Source organism: Myiozetetes cayanensis, unplaced genomic scaffold, assembly GCF_022539395.1.
Source record: "Myiozetetes cayanensis isolate MyiCay16 unplaced genomic scaffold, myiCay2020 scf10, whole genome shotgun sequence".
In the NCBI taxonomy this organism is placed as follows: Eukaryota; Metazoa; Chordata; class Aves; order Passeriformes; family Tyrannidae; genus Myiozetetes; species Myiozetetes cayanensis.
The window spans coordinates 32,502,219-32,524,458 of NW_026086605.1; the positions used below are offsets into that span (position 1 = coordinate 32,502,219).

Consider the following 22,240-nt stretch of genomic DNA (forward strand, 5'->3'; position numbering starts at 1 on the left):
GTGTTTTATTATCACCTTATACTGAAGATTTTTAGGAAATGAACACATAAGGATTTCCTGAAGCTTCTTCACACTTATCCAAGTCAGAGGGACTGACCTATAAATTCCCTAGTTTTGAGATAAGTTTTGCTTTTCTATTACTTGGAAATTCTCATTCCTCACAGATTTTTACAATCAAGGCCAATGGTTCAGAAACCCCTTTCTTAAGTATTCTTAAACCTTTTTCTGGCATATATTTCACCTTGTCTTATTAACTGCATTAAGCACTTATTCCCAGATAACTATTTACATGAAGCCTGAAGGAGGTAGAAAAGACTGAGTTACTGTCCCCCATTTAGAAGGGTCTTTCCTTATTATTTCCTTCTAAATTACTTCCAATGCTCAGATTTCCATCCTCTTCTCCCCTATTAAAATTTGCAAGTTACTTTTTTCTTCTAACTAAAAGCCTTTGATGCTGTTCAAAACCTTATCAGACTTATCCTTATTTTAATTAAGCTATTTAGGGCTGTAATAGCACTCACTCCAGGTTGGATCAAGGGTTGGGCTTGATGATCTCGGAGGTCTCTTCCAACCCAGTGAATTCTATGATTCTATTCTATGATTCTACCAGACCTGTATCTAAATAAATGCCAGGCAAATAATTTGAATATCTGACCTTTACCAAACATCGCTTTTCCTCAATGGAAAAGCTTACTTTTCCACGAGGAATAATATGTTCTATTGGACATTAAAATGGCAATGACAATGACAGAGACTAAATGGAAAACAAACAGAGCAAGACCTGAAGCACAACATCAGAAATCAGAAACACAGCTGACTGAAAATTCTCCAGAGGAATCTCTCTTCTGTTGAATTTTGCCAGTTTATCAAAAGCAGGATATTGCATGGAAACAGAGAAAGTACAACTGCAGTAAGTCATCACAACTGCCATTATGAACTTACCTCCTTAGAAAACGGCTCCAAGCTGTCACACAGCATTTCATGTTTCCTTCACCTACTCGCTGGTTGCTCTCATTTAGTTCACCCTTTCTACTGGTACTTGGCTAAGTTTTCACCGTTTCACTTCCTTATTAGTGCAAACAGCAGACTGGAAACATCATTATGGAATCAAAATGGTTCCAGCTTATGTGCATGCACTCTCTCATGGTCCATTTGTGCAGTGCCCAGTTAGTAAAGACAAATTAATAATGGATATTATATTAAAAAAAGTACTAACCGAGTTTCCAGAGGACATTTACCTTGAGCTCCAGTTTTGTTTTCCATTAACTGCTTCAAGGGTACATGTAATTAGTGTATTTCTTATTTTCTCCTAATTATGTGGAATTCAAAATGAGTCTTCTTCATTTCTCTTGCAAAGAGCTAAATATATTCAGTCATATCCACTTCTCTTTTACAGACTGCTAATTCCTCCCATACAGTTATAGGGTCTTGAAAAAGATTAGAAACATCACTACTTGACAGAAAAGAAAATCCTAGATTATTCCTGAGTACAGCCATGAGTCAAGTAATTGACTTATCCTTTCTTTCCATCTTTGTATAAATTTTCTTTAGTTTTTGCTACTGATAATGAAAAAAATGGTTAAAAATAATTAGAATAACCTAAGATAGGAAAGATTTTCCAGTAAATAGAGCAAGTAGAATATTTTATTGAATGTATTCTACTAAGCATTGCAGCTGTCTGATTTTAGACATTTATTTTCTCTGCCCACTCAAAGAGAAAGAAAATGTGCCAACTGGCAAAACAGGCTTAGAAATTAACCACAAGAAGCAGTTCTTGAGAAAAGCTGATCTTGAAAGGACTACAGGACTTCTGGTTTTTGTTAATATGATGGTGCAGGGTGGTCTGACTGTTTAATTTGCCAGCCTTCTGACCATGCAGATTCATAATAAATACTATTACAGAAAATAATATTCTTCCTTTTTATTTTACTTGATTAAGAAAGAGCAGCACATCATACAGAAACAACAAACAACAACTGGAAATTAATCCACAGAAAGGAAAGTTAAAATAAAAAGGAAGTGCCTAGAAACACTGTTGATGAACACAGACAAAGATCTGGTCTTGATTTTTAAGCCACGTTTGTTTTTCTTTTCAGAAAGTAACTGGATATGGGGAATTTAGATTTAGATCTTCGGGTCTCCAATCTCTTTGAAGTCACTGTTTTAAGATCTGGCTGAACAGTAATGACAAAGCACTGGAATTTTTCATGCAATGTGATGCATTATTGATTTCATCAAAAGTGATCATAAACTATTCCACATAAAACTCCATTGTTAATTCCTCATTAAAAAAAAGATCAAGAGAAGTTAGGGAAGAAATTAACTCCAAAAGACAATTGACAGCTATGCTAATATCTCCATTTCTATCCAAGAGAAGTCACTTCTGGTTCTATAAATTAAGAGCTGCAGCATCTCATAGGCTGTTGGCATAGAAATGCATCAAAACTGAGTAACTACAAGAAAAAGCACTTGATTTTAGCCACACCATGTTGATATTTTCCTCAACACTCAGGTTGATGAAATCCATAGGGAGAACCTTTAATCAACCCCTTCCCAAATGACTTCTGGGAGGAATTCAAGGAGTCATTCTAAACTTGTTTGATATAGAGGATTCACTACCACAGAATTTAACTTAGTAACTCCTCTCCCTTTCACCATCTCAAGATTGTCAGAGTTTTTCAAATGAAACTTTTTACTAGTTTACTATTTCTTGTCCTACCCTCATTACCCCAGTATCTTTTAATCTTCCATTAGTAAATAATGGGATTTACTTTATACTAAAAGAACCTGGCAGGGACACCCAGGAATTTGCAAACACACTGGAATTTTTTCAAATCTTTAGCATCAGACTCCACATAGTGGAGTCAGCAGGAATGTCTGGACAGTATCCAGTCCAACTAACTGGTCAAAGCACTTTCAACTTACAGCCAAGTTCCTTTGGGTTTTGGATGGGAACTCCACAACTTCTCTGAAAACCCGTTCCAGCCAAAGCAGCTGGTGCATCAGCCCTTCCTTGCAGGTCTCTATAAAGTGCAAGTGTGCTGACAGTGCCCTCTCCTGTTATCCAGGGCACTAATGGGCCAAACAGGACTGCACCCAGGGGTGCCACCAGCTCTTGGCCTTCAGCTGAGCTTGGTGGTGATGATCCCAATCCTTTAAGCACAACACTTCAGTCAGTTCTCAGCCCACATCACTGACAATTTATCCAGTCCATACTTTCCCAGTCTACGTCACGGGACAGTGTCAGGAGTCAGACTAAAGTCACAATCAAGCATATTATCACAAAGGACACGTTTTTAAAGAATGCACAGAAATACTTGGGGTTGTGTAGGTTAAAAAAAAAACCTCATTGCTAAGTATGTAAGAGAAGAATTTAAGGCATTTTGATTTTGTTTAAAAAATAATTCTTTTAAAAGCTGGATTTGGTGTTCATTTGTCAGTCAAATCAACATTCTACCATTAGTTGCCTAAACTATCAGTTATGACTAATCTTTTTAATAAGAATTGTTACATAAGGAGAAAGTAAATACTACCTTTTAAGCTGAAACAGAATACAATGTAGAAATTTATTTGGACAACAAAAATCAGCTGCCTTGTACAGAGGACAAAACCCAAGATAAATACACCTGAAAAACCAGCCTTCAGCAGTGTTCCTAGAAATGGTATCCTGACATTTAGAAAAATGACCAGCCTTTAACATCCTCCAGAAAATGGGAAATTGGTTGAGAGAAAACATCATAAAAACCATCTTCAATGAACAGTAAGAATTGGAAAATTCTTTTAAACTGAAACAGCTAGCTAGACATTGAGTTAATAAATACACGATTATTTATTTTTAATACTTGTCTATTACCATAATCAATGATTTATTTCATTCTGGGGAGAGAAAATGCTTCTTTACTGAAGGTTCCAAAAAAAAAAAAAAAATTTAGTCTTCAGCCACCCAATCTATTTCCAGTCCTGTCAGGTATACTAAATGCAAATTACTGACTATTGTACTGCATCATCCTCCACAGAGCCAGGAGCTGCTCATCACACTACATTACTTCAATGCAGGCCTCAAGTTCAGATCCGATTAAGCCTGAAATAGCTTCTCTCAGAACTGTTAAATTAAAAACAGGGCTTAAGGGGAGAAAATCCTTCATTATCTTTCTCCAGCTCATGTGCATAGATCCCAGATTATTGCAAATTCCATAACAACACCTGTAATCAGGTAAATTTAACTGCAGCTTATTTTTCAACTGTAAATCTATTTTGGGGAATTCACTAGACTACTTTTGGCTTTTAAGTATACTGAAGATCATCCTCCTTAACAATTCATATCTAATTTCCCTATAAAACAAAATGTTTGACAAGAGTTAACATTTAGAAAAATAATTTTCAATTACATATACTGTATATAAAAATGGAAGAAAGTCCTCTGTAGGAGTGCTTGAAGTCAAAATCAACCAACTCCTCAGGCTATGTCAACAACAGAATCATGAAAAGTATATATTTTCTTGCATAAATGCCAGCATAATATGCCATATGGTCATACTAATTTTACTAGGATAAATCCTTTTTCTGAAAACCTAATACTCAATAAAGTCATAAAAAAAAAAGAATAAAAAAAAAAAGAACTAAGTGACACTTTCCACCCACATATAGAACTTTTTCTAGTTTACATCTTGATGCACCACAATTCCAAACTTCTCTGGAACAGCCATTTTCTTAAGCTGTTTGAATATGAAGAGGACAATAGAGTGTTCAATCCAGTCTTTTTACAAAAAGAGATGAACACAAGCTCTCTTTGTTCATGCCCCTTCACAGAAATCAAAAATAATTTAAAAAAAAAAAAAAAAAAAAAAAAAGATTTCAGGAAGTCAGTTATTTCAACCCCCTTGCATGAGTAAACAACAGCCATTCTGTTCCTGAAAATTTTAGCAAGGAATTGCTGCAAAGTCCTTGGTTAGTTCTTCAGCTAGAGAGCAACTACACAGACCTAACAAAGATGACCAGGCAATTCTTAAAATTAAAAACACAAAACATTTCCTTTTTAAGTTGAACAAAAGGTTTTCTTCAATTTGAAATCACTCTTTTGGAGGAATTCTTGCAACTTCCATATCTATCTATCTTTCTAAAATGCTGCCCATGAGCACCAAAATGAAAAATCCACTTCTCAGAGCAAGATTAGGTAGCTAAAATGAGAGATACACTGCACCACTGTGATGAGAAACCAAAGTGTCTTGTCTTCCTTCTACCCAGGCAAGTGTTAAAAGTCTTCATCAGGAAATCATAAAGTACAAATAATGTCAAGTTTGCACATTTGTATGCTTGAGGTATCACCTATATGTCCTTCCACCCTAAAAGACTAAGAATGGTAATAAAATACCACACAAAACATTATCAATCACAGACAGTCTCTCCAGCGAGACACTGGGTCAGACCTCAAGCTGTTGTTGAAGAGTACTCAATGCAGGGGCAGAGCAGCGCATCAGCACTCCACAGCACTCAAATTCAAGAGCTGAGACAAAGGACAAGGCCCAGAACCATACCATCAATAAATAAATCTGCTGGTTTTCCATCCAGTTTCTGGGTTTGCATTCCCAATGCTCAGGTTCTGGTAAGCCAACAATCAGATTTTGAAATGTAGACAGATACAATGGCACAAGTCCCAGTTATCCACTGTATCTCCTTTCCCACAGCTGGACCTTTCCCATGGATACAGAAGGCTCTGTACTGCACCCCCTCTCCTTAGAGGGCTCAGCACAGTGCAGCTCTCTCCCTGTCTCAGGTGTCCCCCTATTTTCAAGGATCCTGGCTCCCAGTCTCATCCTCACAGCACTTCAGCTGATGCTCAGACCCAACCATGCCTGAAACACAAATATGGGGTGGACACAAGCCTGGGGTGAAGGCAAGAGGCCCCAGAGAACCTTGAGGGAACCCAATTTGATAAAGACCAGGAGCTGCATTCCCAGCAAAGTTCAACTATGCCTGACATGCAATGTGGGTGCTTCATTGTCTGCCTCCATCTACTTCACCTCCCTTGCAGCATCATTCCTGCAGCAGTCCCACGCTGTCTGACACACAGTAGGGCAGGTTTGCAGTCAGCCTCAGCTTGGCCTGCCCACAGATGGCCAGGGCTGGATTATCAGTACACCAGATATGTACCATAAATACACACAATGTGGTCAACTTCCCTTCCTGATCTGGCCTCAAGATAAAATTAGTCATTAGTCTCCTCCCATTTTTCAAATGTCTCACTAAAAGACTGAAACCAGCGCTGGTGAGAAGGGATGGCTTGGCTCTGCTTCCTGCCACAGATATGGCACAGCAAGCAGCAGTAGCTGAGGCACAGGAGCCACAAACACATCCAGAACTGCAGGCTAAATTACCAAACTGCTGCTAGTTCACAGAGCCTTGGTGCCCAGTTCATTTTGAAAATCAAAATGAAAGTGCCAGCTATTTCATTGACATTATTTGACCCCAAAATTTAGGTAATCTTAAACCCAGTTAAGAAACAGAAATCTTTGAAATACACAAGAAGAAAGTGAAATCACAGCTGATCAAAAAAGACAAAATACACCTGCACAGTATGCATTATACACACACACACATATCCAACCAATAGCCAGAACAGACGGAGAAACTAATGAAGCTCAAATATCATGAAACAACATTCCAAAAGTAAGGAAATTTTCATTCAAGAGAGCAGCTCTCATCAGTGCATCTGACCCTTCTTTACCAACCTTAACAATCTAGGTAGTGATTTTATTCAAACCCACAGGAGGATGAAGAATAATTATTCAGGCATGCCTTCCCTATTTAATGAAGGCAGAGACAGCAGTGCCTGCAATCATCCTAATTGCTGCTCACAACAGCCACTTCAGCTCACACTCCATCACAACTATATTATCCCTTCTGACCACCTAGGAAAGTACAGACCTTTATTGGGACTGAGCAAAAGCAGAACCTGAGAAACATGGAATTAGTATTGCTACGCTCCAATGATTTCAATAACTTTTCATTATAAAGGATGAAGAGAGAAGACAAGAGCTTGTCATCAGGAAAACGCAAGTGCTTGTTACCAGAAGAAAATTACTGCTCCTATGGATACATTATTACATTCCTAGCCGTGCTATAGTATGATTCTGCCATTGATAAACTATCCAAAGCCACAGTAGTAATCCCTGTTATTTGATGTCTTAAATGCAGATATATCCCCTAACAATGTATGTCTGTGAGTAAAATTCAGAAAGGACAATGATAGGACACAAATAATTCCAAAGAATTCTGGGAGGAATTTTCTGAGGAATTATAAATGTATTTGCAATTTACTATGTGTCTGAACTACTTTGTGAACAGAAAAACTTAAAGGTTCTTGAAGTCTGAGTAGGTCTTTATTAGCACTTTGCTTCACTTTCCGTTGCATCACCTCACTCCGATAAAGTTTGGTTTTGTGAGTATTTTTCCAGATAAAGTTTCGTCAAAAACAGCCATTTACATAAAAGCAAGTATCTGCTGAAAAGATGTTCTCCCAGTTTGTGTTAAAAACTCTTAAAAGATTTTTTTAAATTTTTCACTGACACCAACAGACTCTTAATTACATTTGAGGTCCTTAAGGCTTATATGACACTGTAAAAAACTGAGGAAAATAAAAAAAGAAACTTAGAACCACAAAAGCTATAGTCTTCATACCATTTCAAACACTGGGGCTAAATCCTAAGTTTGTTCAGACACTGAGGCCTAGTTTCAAAAAGCAGACAATGCAGAACCTACATAGCATTTAGGCACCCAAGTCCTTGGCAATGACCCTGTTTAAGCTCAGTGCTTCCCAGGCAGGCATCACACCTGGGGGCTTTAGAGATACACTGCATGTTACCAGCACAGGTCATGGAGCTTCCTGGCAAAGCAGCTGCTGGAGAAGGATTTGTGGAGGTGGCACTTACTGTGTGAGGTGTCTCTGAGGCAAAGCAGCTCCCACTGGTCACACTCAGACAAGAAGAAGCCTTAAGGAGAGTAGTTAAGCCAGGAAGAAATGAGAGACATACCCCAAAAAGCAAAACCTTCCAAGCAGCTTCCAAGTAGCTGACACATTGGTGAGAGTGACTGTAAAGGACTAAAAGAATAACAGTGGGTAGGCTGTGCTTATCTTGAGAATCACAAAACTTAAACTGTACCATGTTAACAAATGGCTGTCAGCATTTTTATAGCTCATTCATCTCCCAGTCCCAGTCTACTGAAATTAGTAATAGAAGAGCCAAGAAGACTGATAAATTAGCACTATTTGCTGGATCTATCACCTATCCTTCAGTGAGTTAGAGCTACGAAATACGGTAATGACACCTGATTATCTCCTCACTGAAAAACTTGTCTAATGCAGTCTCAGTAATAGCCATAAACTATTCTTGGTGAGTGTTTTTCCATTCAGTTCAATAATAAATGTATATGCAAATTAAGAGTTCTAAAAGAAACTAAGAACTTTACATTCACTCCTGTCATTTAACCATACCTTTAAAAGTTCTGTATTTCTTCCTTTCTGCTCCCTCATCTTTGCCACCTTGTGCAGTCACTGCGTTCTGCAGCAAATTATATGACACTTTCCCTTACTGGAATACCTAAATAGCTGCTTTCTGAATTTGTCAAGTCAGTGGGGTGGGTTATGTATTCTTCTTTTTCCCCTCAGTCTGCATTATGTAACCCTAAAACTGCGATTGTTTCTGAAATAAAAAAGATAACCCCAAATTTTGTTTAAAGAGTCTAAGAATTTAAGATCACTTGACTTACAATCTTGTAGTTTTATGCCACCAAGACAAAAAAACGTTCTTGGGACAAACCCACTGTGATCTTTTGGACTCATAGGGGATGCTGTTCACCATATCTGCATCCTTCCTTGTGCTCTGGGCTACTAAAAGCTAGAAAGAAACACAGTATCAGTTAGACCTTCAAGATTGAGTCCCACCATTAAAGGTGGGTGCCCTTAACCCCTATTACACTTTCAGCCACTTAACAGCAAACCTGACCCACTCTAGAACAGATACTGCCACAGATATCTGCTACAAAAGAGTATCAAAGACTAAGATGCCAAGCCAACTAGAGCTGAAGAAATCACACACAGCTAACCCATGTGTAAAGCACCACCAGAGAATTTCAGGAGTTAAATTCTGATTAAACATATTACACCACCTTTATCTGGTAGAGGGACTGGAAGAGCAACTGGAATAAAGCACCTGTAAATTTCACCTGTTGCCTGATAAATAAAGACAAAATATCAAAAAGTACAATATCTGTGAGATGAAAAAGACATCTGATATGCTTAGACTATCTTAGTCCCTATACTACACTATCCTGATGACAAGAGAATAAGAAAAACAGTTTCATTAGAACAGCTTTAGACTGCATTAGCTGGTATGACTTACACAATAGGAAGGAATTTCAGCTTCCCAGAAAGGAAACAAATAGCTGTATCATACAATTACCCTCTCAATGTGCTTAATGAATCATCTTAAGTTATCTTTAGATAAGAACAGTATGTCTACAGAAAATGTTTACAGACAAAAAACATCAAATTAACACTGTGTACCCATATTAACACTATCAGTCTCCATAGTCTCATGAATTAACTGCTAGACATACCAAATGCCAAATCCATTTTTCAGATCTAAAAGAAAAGTTATTTTTAAAACACAAACTACATTCCTTTTCAAAAAATTCACAGCTGAATTAGCCTATAAGCATGCCAGACAACTAGATTTCTGGATTTACCCAACTGTCATATCTTCCCAATTCTAGCAATTCAGTAATTTTTACACTTGCAACCTGGTGCTCTTACATTCTACTGGTGTGAACACTCTACCTGAAAACAATACTAACAGATTACTTACCTTTTGACAAATTATTATTTAAATTGTTGCACTCTACAGGAACAGAGAGTACAATTTTGAACTCTGGTCTAGGAAGTGGCAACTCTTGTTGCTGGCATAGGAAGGATTATGTCTGTTCTGAATTAGTGATGGTTCACAATAAGCATAAAATAATCTAAATATGTACGTTGTATCTGTGATAGAGCATTTTCTACAGCCTTTAGACACGAGTATAATATAATACAGTATCTACTCATTCTGGGAATCTGTATTTATTTTTTACTTAGATTTATGTAGAAAAATGTCCCTTTCACCTTTTTAAAGAGTGTGTTGAGAAACACAGGTCAAACTCTAATTGACACGAATTACGGCTTACCTTCAAATATACTCTAACAACAGGCTTTGAGAAAGACGTTTAAAAGAGGAAAGTGGTGACTTACATTGCTGATGTACTCAGAGAGCAGGTCCTGCAGAGCCTGGCGGATGGCATTGCACTCGACAATGATGCGCTCCCGATGGACATCCCGCGTGCACGACGAGTCGGCCAGCAGAGCTGCTCCACTTATAATGGCTTCCAGGCGTTTCTCTAGGGAGGGCCTTATTGTCTCCTCATTCACTACAAGAGGGTCCAGGACAATTAAATTCTGGAAAAAATAAGGAGTCCGGTTAAGAAAAGTCAGCCCAATTAAGTTATTGCTCTATTTTTTACTTGCATGAACTACAGGGATGTTATGCTTCTTAGACTTGCAACCAGTCCTTCCCACTGGAAGGTCAAAATACTTTTGACCATGGCAGATTCCATTTTCCCCAGTGGGGTTGCTCATAGAGATCATGTGTAGACAAACCCAAATTCTCTCTGCCATTCAGATCTCACTGGTTTCTAAGCCAGTTATCCACGTTATCAAATCCTCAGACCAGAGTCTCGGTTTACAGATCAGGAGAACCTCTGTATTTACCTCAAAAACAGCAGTGCTAGCTCACAGCTGAGAATGTTACATCAGATTACATGAGCAGTCTAATTCTGCTGATTTTTAGCCTAATACTATCTCATGCTGTGACAAAGTCACTACTGCCACCTTGAACAGGTTAAATATATGCAAAGATAAAAACAGTATTTTTTGTTTAATAATTGTTTTTTTGCAAAGGATCTAGATATGTGTCCTTTTGCTTTCCAGTAGGTAGTGTAAATAAAAGCAGACAACTCTTCTGGTTTGATAAAATTAATAACATTTGTGCATCAAGCAAATAAAGAAGAGATGATATTTTCATGAAATGTGAAAGTAAGTATATTTGAGATGTAGCATTTAAAGAAATTCAAACCAGTAATTTTTAATGTAACTGAACATCTGAAACAGTGCCATTAGGGTTCCGATCACCAAACCTGTACTCCAGATACACCCATTCACCTCTTACACCCACACACAGGTAGTTGAAACATTTCAGAAGAAGTATTGAACAAGAAAACTATGCCATATACCCTTGAAGAGGAATTTTTCTGTTATCTATTCTGAGACACTATAAAAAGTCTAAAACTAAGTTCATGGATTTGTTTCAGGAAGTGAAAGGACAGACCATTAAAATGGATTATGGGTCTATCTCAGGTGCTCCTGTGTATCCAGCCAATGCAAGCACAGATTAAGATAAACTATGTATTTCCAAGTTCCTGGATTTTTCAAAACAATGTTCACCTATCCAGATACAATAACAGTGAAAAGGAATTTATGTGTGAGCAGGAAGGAAAGAACCTCATTATTCTGAAGATGAAAAACACAGCTATTTGTATATCCATAAAGCAACATAATAACCTAATTAATTAGCTCCTAATTGAAAGATGTGAAAAATATGTTGATCATGGAAATCTGAATTTTACATCCAACCATGGAACAAAAGACAAACTGGGATGGAACCCTTTGCCCACTCATAATGACAGAGGAAAGCAAACAGGTAGCTCACTGCTTTCATCTTTTGCAGAAGCTGGAGCCAGTAAAGAACTACTCAACATTTAAAAAACATATTAAAAGTATTAGCACAGGACATCCATTTCTTTGTTCTTTTCTTTGCTGAGCTACCTTACAGCAGTGAGAGAATGGCTGGAAGGAAAGGAAAGCTGCACCTCGTTTACCTGGAGGCAAGCTAAGTTACTACACACCTCAAACACAATAGGCATGGCAGGAAATTAGGGAAATGCAGTAAAGGGAATTGTAAAAAAGTGGTATGGAGTGCCATTAAGAAGTCTGAAATGCAGGGGAAATTAATCCCTTTCAGTTGTCACCTTGGTAAGTAAGAATATGTCATTTTAAAAGCAGAATCATATAGTTCTCAGCAGTAGGAAATGTGTTTTCCTGCCTAACAAGTGTTGAGCAACTCCATTATTCTGGTCTTTGTTACTGAAGCTATATCAAGACATAGCAAAATTAAAAATGAAGCAGTTTCGACTTTTATATCTAGCACATTAATATATATATTTGGAAAACAGCATAAAACTATGCAGGTTTTAATGTTTAAATATTTACCTTTAAAAATTATATATAATTAACTTGCACTCAAGAGACAAGTTCACACCAATCTCACACAGGAAAGACTCATCCATAATGATCTTCTAAGAATGACAAGGGAAGATCTAAGATAAAGTCAGTTCCAGAGGTCAGGACATTGACTTCTGATGTGGAAGAAGGTGCTGGAGATTTAAAACTCTGCCTCCCTCAATCACATTAGAGTCCTGAATACCAAAGTGTTCTGTGGTACTTCACATCTGCTGGAGTTTTGCCGCTTGGTCCTGGAGCAGCAACTTCCCTGTCAAGCTCTTATAACCCAACTAAGTCCCCTCAATGCCAGGCTGCACGTACAATGTCCACTGTAATGCAAAACACACCTGCCAAGTACAATAGTGAAGTGTTACTACATTAAAAAACAGCTTCATTGTTTGTGGAAGACTAAGACACACCTAAAGGCTACAGCCAATTAGCCACTTATCTAGAAAAATGACTGCCTTCAAATCTCAGATGAAACAGAGGCAGAAACATCTTCCTTTGGGAGACAGTTTGTAGAAAAGTTCATGCCAAGGTGGACCAATAGCTCTGGCAAAAAAGCTCCTGTGATCCATCACTAAATGATCAGAAAAATCTAGGCAACAGTAAACAGGAAAATACGAGTTAAGACTCTGCCCACAGATTCAATTCTTCAAGCAATTTCATCAATTATCTGTAAGTAAATCTATGCAAAAAAGACCCAGTGAGGAGACCCCTATGCAACAAGTAGTCCTGCAGTTTTGCTTTGAGAAGCTAAACAGTGCTCAGCTACCTGAGCCCTTAAGCTTAAAGTGAGCATTTAAAAGGAGTGATTAGATCCCTATTTTCTCCCTCCATGGACTTCTGATACATGAAAAAGAGAGATCATGGGTATCCAGAAACCTAGTTCTATTTCCTGAAGTGTTGGACTGATTTACAGCCTTTTGACAGCATTAAAGGACCACAGATCAGCTGATCACGCTGACAGAGTCAGGTGTGTAAGACCTGGATCATTTAGTGAGAAATCACTTTACATTCACAAGATGCAAGAGATGTGAAAGGCATCAGTTCACCTCCACCCACACACTCTTTTCACAGACCTTAATATGCAATTAAATTTTTAAAGTTCCAATTTTGTGTTTATTTATCAGTGGTGAGGTAGTTATCTGGAGCCTTTCAGAAGAACTTTTGAGAATCTACTGATTTACGGGTTAGCTGTTCTAATTTTACTGGTGGTTTCCTCACCTGTAAATCTTTAATAACTTTCCCGCTGCCAGCCCTGGCAAAGGAAGAATGGCATTGCAAAATATCTAGATACTAGATCATTGGGTAGGCTCTGTGATACATTTCCACACTATAAACATTTAATGAGATTTGTTCCAAACAGACTATTTACTACATCAATCTATTTCATGGCACTGCATTTGCAACAAGAAGATAGAGCAAAGGTTATTTCAGGTCCTTAGCCAATAGAACTTTCTAGTAAAAAAAGAAGAGTGCAACCATCTAATTCCTAAAATCATTTTAAGTTAAATATTCCATAAATTCTGCTTTATCTAACTCACACGGCTTCAATTCCCATTTGTGGTACTTAGGTAAAAATATATTTAAAACTCCATAAACAAATGTTTTTTTAAAACAGTCAGATTTCTGTGTTCTTATGTCTCCAAATAAAAACAAATTCAATACAAAATACTACTTTTTCCATTTTCTGATTATCACAAACCTCAAATTTTAGAACTATAATAAATTTTATTATGTTTTTTAAATTATTTAAATGGTACTGCTCACATACGGTCAAGATTAATTCATCTGAGGTCAGAAAATGCAACATTTTTGCCAAATCTTAAAAAAAATTCATAAGTAAACCAGGTAAATAATAGCTCTCATTTAAAGTACACATTTGTCATTCAGAGTTTCATTGTAACAAATCATTACTCTTAAATGTTTCTTTTTTTTTCTGTTTATTAAGAAAATAGATTAGAAACTATAATTTTAAAACCCAGTGTGAGAAGCAAGTAGGCATGACAGGTAATGTGCTATTGCAGCCTGTTCCTTTAGGGGGAAAAAAACCTGTCATGTTCAATTTCAAGCACGACTGAGAGGTCTGCCACCACCAAATTTGTGTGATATTTCAGTGTATTTCTTTAATCTTCCATTGAAAATTTTAGGCAAAGTCTATGACCATCAGTCATAACACCAATTCTTCTGAAAATGTATCAACAATATTGGAGTTCTGAGACTGAGACTAGCTAAGCCCAAGAATTTACAATCAAACCCACAAACATTTGCAAATGTGTTTGGAAACATTCACTCCTGTTGTTGATCTGGGCCTCTATCAGTTACACCAGAAAGGACCGTGGTCTGTAATCCCATCTACAGGAGATCTTGGATCATTTTTGGCAGGACAATGGAAAATTACTCTGGTAAGAGCCAGAGCAGCCACAAGAAAAGGGAGAAGCTCCGTACAAAAGCTTTGGATGAGGCCAGGAGTGGAGAAAGAACTGCCTTTCTCCAAGTATTTTCTGCAATAATGGAAGCAGAAATACAGAATTTGTGACAGCACATTGGTTACGTCACTTTATTTAATAATAAGCAGACAAGGTTTCTAAATTGTTCGGTTATATAAATTACAGAATGACAGAGGAAAGGACTCCAGCTTGTGTGGTACTGGTTCAAACTCAGTCAAGGCAGCAGTGATCACTGTCAGCTGATAATCACTGATTAGGAAACTAAACTCATGGCTTCTGCCCTCTTACCAAGGACCCATCTGCCTCCAGCACTAGCAACACTTGGAACTAACTCTTCCCTGCTGCTCCAATGAAGCCAAATGTTGAACACACTGGAGAGTTAATTCCAAATTCTTCTGAAGGAAGTGATCCCTCTTAATGAAACAATTCCAAGTGATACTATTTAGACTCAGATTAAGCAGAGCCTTTCTAATGCCCTTAGGCCCATCACTTATGTTATCAATAGCTATTTAAAAAACAACAACAACACTTTTCCAAAAACATTGTAGTCTCACAAGTTTACATACCTCAAGCTCATCAAGTGCACTTCCAAGAGTAGCTGTGTGAGATGTAGGTTGTTCCATTTTATTTCCAACTCCTTGGGAAGCATTAGAAATTGCATTGAGAGCACTCTGTATTTCATTGCAAATTGAATCCTTGCTGGCTGTAAGGGATGCAACATCTGAATGTTCCAAACAAGCTGAACATATTGAATGGAGGAAAGAGGAATTTTCCTTCAGGGATGCACGTGCTGCAGCAATCTCATCTCGCTGATCGCTAGATTTCAAATCCTGTCAGCAAGAGAACATGCTGTTTATTTCCAAAAGCACTTCAAAACTGACAAGTAATGTATAAACAATTTTTTTCCTATCTCTACTCTGTTTAAGGAAACATCAAGTTAAATTCATCAAAGATTGTGAAAATAGGCTATAACAGTACTTACAACTGAATCATCTTTATGCCATGAGAAATGAACCAAGTCTGTGTAAAACAACCACAATTTTTATTGTGCCTTACAACCAGCACCATGAACTGTCCGCGTCTTGTTTATTTTTAAGTAGTTTTCCTCTGAGAAAATTGGCCTGGAAATTAGCTGTCTTTCCTCCCAGACATGTCTTTCTTCATAAGCAATGGAGGACAGAGGTGCAGACAGAGTTAAGTAAGGCATTGTATAATTGTTGCATCTAAACAAATTTCCTGTGTTTTCTTGCCTGTCCCACCAGCCTATGTCTCGAGCACAATGCAGAAACGAACAGCAGGTCAGGGTTGAGAATCCTGCACTCCTGGGAAATGGGAAGCATGGAACATGTGCAAATTAAAAATGTGCTTGAGAGAAGCCATATCTGAAGCCTTACTGCCTGTTTCTCCTCTCTTCCTGCTGTGTACACACTTAAAGCAACTCAGGGATCCTACCACATTCTTCTTCCTCCCTTCTCCACCCCTATCTTCTTGAAACCCCACTGCCTCCCACCAGCCCAGACAACACAGGACACACAGCTGGACAGAGCTACTGAGGCAAATGTAACTGGCTCCAGGAATCAAGCCTGGAAGCTGTTATATGGAAAGCTGAAAGTTATATGGACTTTGGGGCAACCACACAGTCAACATCAGGATTGTAAGGAGCCTCCTGTCCCATTATATTTTATTCCAGACATTGTCCCACTCTCCTTCTACATCTTGTCCCTTTGAAAAAACACTGGTAGATATTTGCAAAATGGCTTGGGTGAAGGAGATAGTTAAATTCAGGGGGAAATGAAAAAGGAAGGGAAAATAGCACATCAGAGCCTGTGGCACCAGTTTCAAAAAATGAGAAGAGGTACAATGAAGAATGAACAACAAAATGCACACAAAACTTCTCAAAAGCCTACCCTAAAGCAAGCTGAAGTCCAATTATTTTTCCTTTGCATTGCATCAGTCTCCATATGCATTATTTACAAAAGCATCACAGTATCCACTTCTCACTGCATAAAGTTTGTAAGTTTATGGTTGAAGAAAAGAGCATTTGCTATTAAATGAACCAGTCCTATGTTTTTAAAACCTCATTTACTCCAAGATATGCATTGGACCTCAGATTGCATCTTACTTCCTCAGGCTAACTTGGAAATCTCAGGCATACAGTAAAAGCCAAACAAACAAACAAATAAGAGAGAGAGTTGGAGCTTTAAACAGAGTCAGAGTGGTTTAACCAGCTGCTATCTGAATCAGAAAACTGAGTTTTCTTGAGTGTATTAACACATAGCATATTTTAACATTTTTAATAAACCAATACATCAGTGAATCACCACTGTGCAAGAATGACTTCACTGCCCAGTGTTTTCAAATCCAAATACTACTGCACCTCCAACCTCAGTAAAGTATCTGCATTTTTTCCAGCGCACTGGACTTTTTCAGTAAAGAGTGTTATTTATTTTTAAACACAGGCTCTTTCTCTAAGTAGTGAATCTATCTTTCCTACAATTATATTACAACACAGCAGACTGCCCTCTTTTCCCCTGTGCTGCAAGGAAGCCACAGACCTCGAGATACAAAGGGAAGTCACCACAATACTTCAGTCTAGCCACCTTCTATTATTAACCATTTCTTACTTTGCTGCATCCTACATGGATGGTCAAACCTGGAAGTCCTTCAAAATTACTTTTTCCCTCTAAAACAGTACTATCTAAGCAGGATCAAGGGGTTCAGAAGAAATCCCAAACTGATAAGCCAGTAGCACAAAGCTGGTAACAGCAGTCAGTGACACAGCATCTGGAAACATGTCTGGAAACAGTCAAAAAGGTGCAACAAGTTCATGTTTTTAAGTAAACACAGAATACTTTCACACAGTACTGTGTAGAGATTTAGAGTCATGGCACTGGTAAATTCACTTGTGAACAGCCTCACTTTTGTTCAATAACATGTTTAAAATTTAAAGAAAAGCTTAGACCCATCACTAATTTGTTGTTCAGCTCTGAGCCTTCGGCAGCCACCAAAGAAGCTGTAGGGTCATTGTTCCTTTCCATCTTGAGGAAGAATTAGTTCCTTGAGACTTTTCATGTGAAAAGGAAGAAACAGATGATAATCTTAGACCGATCTTCTGCATAAATGGACCAAAAATACCTAAAATTGAGTGATTTCTCTATCAAACCTTTGCATATGTGGGTTATCAGAATAACATAACTAGTTCTTTGAAGAAGGAAGTTAGTCTCTACAAACATCTGCAGTTCACCCAGTTACTTCACTGAACTTTAGCCTATTTTATATTTTATTGTCATAGTTTACCACTTTTCTCTTATTCCAAGTTCTTTTTAGACTAGTAGACTGTGTCCACTGGTCTGACATGTTTTTCCATACTAAGTCAGATATGTTATATGAGACCAGCTGAGATCACAGTCAATCCAACCACTGCTGACCTAAGAGGCCCAGTACAGTGACACTTCCTCAGGTTGCTGTCCCAGCCCTACCAGGACGTACTTCTATGTCTTTCTTATACCTGACTGTCCCTCACAAGAAGGAGAATGAATGGAGAGTCCCAGATTCTCAGCTGTTGATTGTTCCAGCTAAACATGGTGAATGGAAAATTTGAAAACCACGTTCATAGTTAAGCATTGGTTGCAGTCCTTCAACAATAAGAAAAAAAAGGGGCAAAATAAACCCTGTTTATTTTCCTGTTCCACATAATATATCTAAGGTTTGACAGCACAAAACCATAGGTAGCCAGCTCTTTTTCCCTGAGCATTCCCATTAGCACGACCTATGGGGTCTGGACATCACCATGGGTACAAATCAAACAGCCCTATTCTGCACCAGCTGCAGTCAACACCAGCTTCACACAGACAACTTCAAACAAAGTGCACTGCCCTTCCCCAGCTTGCTCTCTTCAGAGACAGATGTTATTGAACCAAATTCTGTATCCAGAAAAAAACACAGACATACAAACATCCACAATTTCATACTACAAAGAACTAGGGGACAATATCATGAGTTTTTATCACAGCTTAAACCTGGGCTTTAGCATTCAGCTTTCAGTCAAAACTGACTGCCAAATTGCATGCAGTTGGTGAATCAAAGGCAATAATAAAGCTCAAACTTTTCCAAGTGCATTCATACACTGTTCATCCGGGCAAGGCTCCAGTTTATATATTTCATAAGTACTGTGTTGTTCTATTCAGTGGTAGAATGTATCTCACAGACAAGAAAGTGAAAAAGATCTGGGGCTGATACCGACCGCCAGGTCCCTCTCAGCTGTGTCAGTTCTGCCAAGAGAACAGTTTCACATGGGTTTTAGGTCTTACACCCACCCCTCAGGGCCAGCCTGGTCTGGGAGCCGCATCCACACTCACATGAGGGCCTACAGCCCCAGTTGCACACACCCTGGGATGCTCAGTCCCTCTCCAAACACTGCCATAAGGCTGCTGGGCTCCAGCTCAGCCACAGCTGCCTCTGCCCGGCCACAGCCCCAGCCTACAGATTGAGCTCCTGAGTTCCACCTGGCCCTGTCACCACAGGCCTTCTGAGATACCACTGTGCTGTCTCCTACCTGGATCCATGGACTGACCTCACAGCTTGTCCTCTCCTGACCTACCCAATCACACAGACTTTCCTGAGACACCACTAGATCGTACATTTGTGCTACACTGACTTCCAAAGTTCCCCGTACAGGCATTCACAGTGACTTCACTGAGACAGTTTGCCAGTAAATTCAGAACAGCACTGAACCACAGGAATTTGTTTTAACACACCTTTGTGCATTTATCATTGACTGAATCAAAAAACTGCCATTACCCCTAGAAAGCAAAGTAGTAGATCTTTTGGCATTATAGAAACGGAGACTCTGGAAACCCTTCCTGAAGACATCTCATCTGCTCCTTTACAGAGAATACCTGTGTACCCAAAGCCAGTTCATTTGCATTTTGTTTGTCATGGGTTTCCAGAGATTATTCCAGTCCAAACAGGTAGATGAAATAAATGAATACTGTTACACTTCAGAACCATAAAAATTTTTCCTTTCTCATTTCTTTTTTTCTGATAGACAGGCAACCCAGAAACACTGACAATCCCCAAAACAACAGTGTACAGAAATACCATATACATGAAATACATATATTCTGCATGGCTAAAACTGTAGGCAGTTCATTTGCATCAGCCATATGCAGGAATACACAAATGTGAAGTGTTAAAATATAAATCCATGCCAATGTTAGTCATAAGACTAAACTTTAAGCAGCATCCTTTGCCTCTAAGATGACTCAGCAGTCTTTATAAATCCATATTTTTCAGCCAAATTAGAGCAAGCAGGAAATGGATTGACAGGACTGAGGTTCCCAGCAGAACTTTGTATCTATACCTTCGCATCTTAAAGTCTGCCAAAGAGCCTGCCCACTCTCATAAGTATGAAAAACAAACATTAAGTATAAATAATTGAGTCTTCCTTTTCTCTGCTTTAACTTGGTCAAGAGGAGATTCAGGATGAGTTCACCACCAAATTTTCAACAGTGCAAATGGGAAGCCAAACTGTAAAATGTTTCAGAAAAAAGTCTTAACCATGAAACAAACCAAAAGGCTCCAGCTGCTGTCTTCTCAAGCCTGCCCCAAGGAGATAGAGTTTATTCTACCTACAATGTTGTTTTTCTGAGTGCAATGCTGGAAATACATAATGAAGCCTTAGCTTCAAACAACAGTCCTCAATCCCAGGAAACATCAAGATTACAGGTATTTCATAGCAGGGAACAGGCTGTGGGATGCTCTTTACCTTCTCCTACTGTGTTTGGCTGTGCCAGGGTTGCAAAGAAAACAAGCTTAATTTTACATTCAGTAATTCAGGGAGTTGTATTTGCAAGCAAGAAGGAGGGGCAAAAGAGGAGATCTGTGTCATGGCAAAATGAGTAACATCTGGCTCCTGACTTCCACCTTGACAGTTGTTTCTCACTGAGACAGATTTCTCACACAGAACATGGTTATGAAAGAGAAATGAGTGGCTCAGTGCACAGTTACATTCCAGCATGCACACACTGCCCAGAGACTCAAGGACGAGGATGTTTCAAGGGAACTGCCAGGGTTGTGTGACACTGTGGTACCTCACTGTGCCCAGGGCCACGGTGACATCGCAGGCCCCGCCCTGCCTGTGGGGTATTTAAGCAACCCCTCCTGAGCACCACACTTGGGGAGCTCCTCCAACCTCCAGGTCCTACTCAAGGCATTGTCTACTCAGAACAAAAACCTAAATTCCATGTTCTAGTATTGCAATGCTCGAAATACATAATTAAGTCTTAGCTTTAAAGAAATAGCAGTTGTAAATCCCAGGGAACTTGAAGATTACCAAAAAAAAAAAAAAAAAAAAAAAAAAAAAAAAAACCACACACACACAAAAAAAAAAAAAAAAAACCACCAAAAAAAAAACCCCACAGAACTCCAGCCAAAGAGTTTGAGTCTTAAAGAGAAAAGTCAGCAATAGTTGCATCAGATTGTACCTATTCCCCAGCATTCTGTGCCTCAGATTTTGGCAACTTCTAGCCCAGTTACAGATAATAGAGCCATTCCGTGCTATCACTTCCATATCCCTTATCTGGTCCCTACACTCCAATATCCTGCTGCTAACTTTCAGTCTCCTAGATGAAGTAGTTGATTTGGGAATGTAGCAAAGCAATTTTTCCCTCTAAAAATTAATATATTAGCTCACAAAGGTTTTATCCTAGTAGAGTTACAGTCACATTTTTCATCAGTGAGCTTGCCTAGAACTAGAACAGGAACCATTCATCACAGAGAGGGCTTGAAGTTAAGAACCTCCAGAAGGTCTTATATCAAAGAGAAAGAGAATGGCTAACAGATGTGAAGGAGAGGAAGCGAGGAAAAAGAGAGGGAGGAAATGCAGCAGAAATACAGATTCATTGAGAGAGAGAAACAGGGAATGGGGGGGATACAACACAAAAGAGTGAGAGTGAAAAAGGAAGACGAAGATGAAGAAATAATGGGTGGAAGGAGTCCACAATATACCAACCTCACTTGATTCCAGGCTCTTGAAAACAGGATAGCCAGTGCAGAGGCATTCAAAAGAAGGGCAGCAGCAGCAGTCTACACTCCTCTCATGTGATTTAATGAGTAAAGCAGCATTTTTTTCTTTGTCAACCTTTCTACCTAAGGAATACTTTCTCTTTATGCTGCTGTCAAATACAGTTAAAATGTTCAGAAGTCCAGTGTTTTCATGGCATAATTTCCTTTTCCTATCTAAACCTGCTTGGTTTTAACATGGCTTGGAGATAGATCTCTTTCCAGAAAGATGAAGAGGTTAGTAGGTGTAACTATTTGTTTCCAAGGCCTGTTTATCTCTCAGTCGTAGCTGGACCTATGCTGCTTAAAATTCCATTTTACACTTTAAGTTAAATAATCTGCTGGCTTACACCCATCC

General features: G+C 38.6%; 1 protein-coding gene across 7 annotated transcripts in view; it reads right to left on the reverse strand.

Annotated features, from left to right (window-relative positions):
* The window catches only part of CTNNA3 (catenin alpha 3), a 454,192-nt gene that overhangs the window by 344,259 nt on the left and 87,693 nt on the right, over window positions 1–22,240 (reverse strand). For 6 of the 7 annotated variants that reach the window (XM_050305771.1, XM_050305769.1, XM_050305770.1 and 3 more), the window contains 2 exons: window positions 15,387–15,650; window positions 10,283–10,486 (listed from right to left, as the gene is read on the reverse strand). In XM_050305771.1, the coding sequence (XP_050161728.1) occupies window positions 10,283–10,486; window positions 15,387–15,650 (468 nt within the window). Of the gene's footprint in view, window positions 1–942; window positions 1,123–10,282; window positions 10,487–15,386; window positions 15,651–22,240 lie in introns of those variants that run through there. The other variant, XM_050305777.1, reaches the window with a different exon arrangement.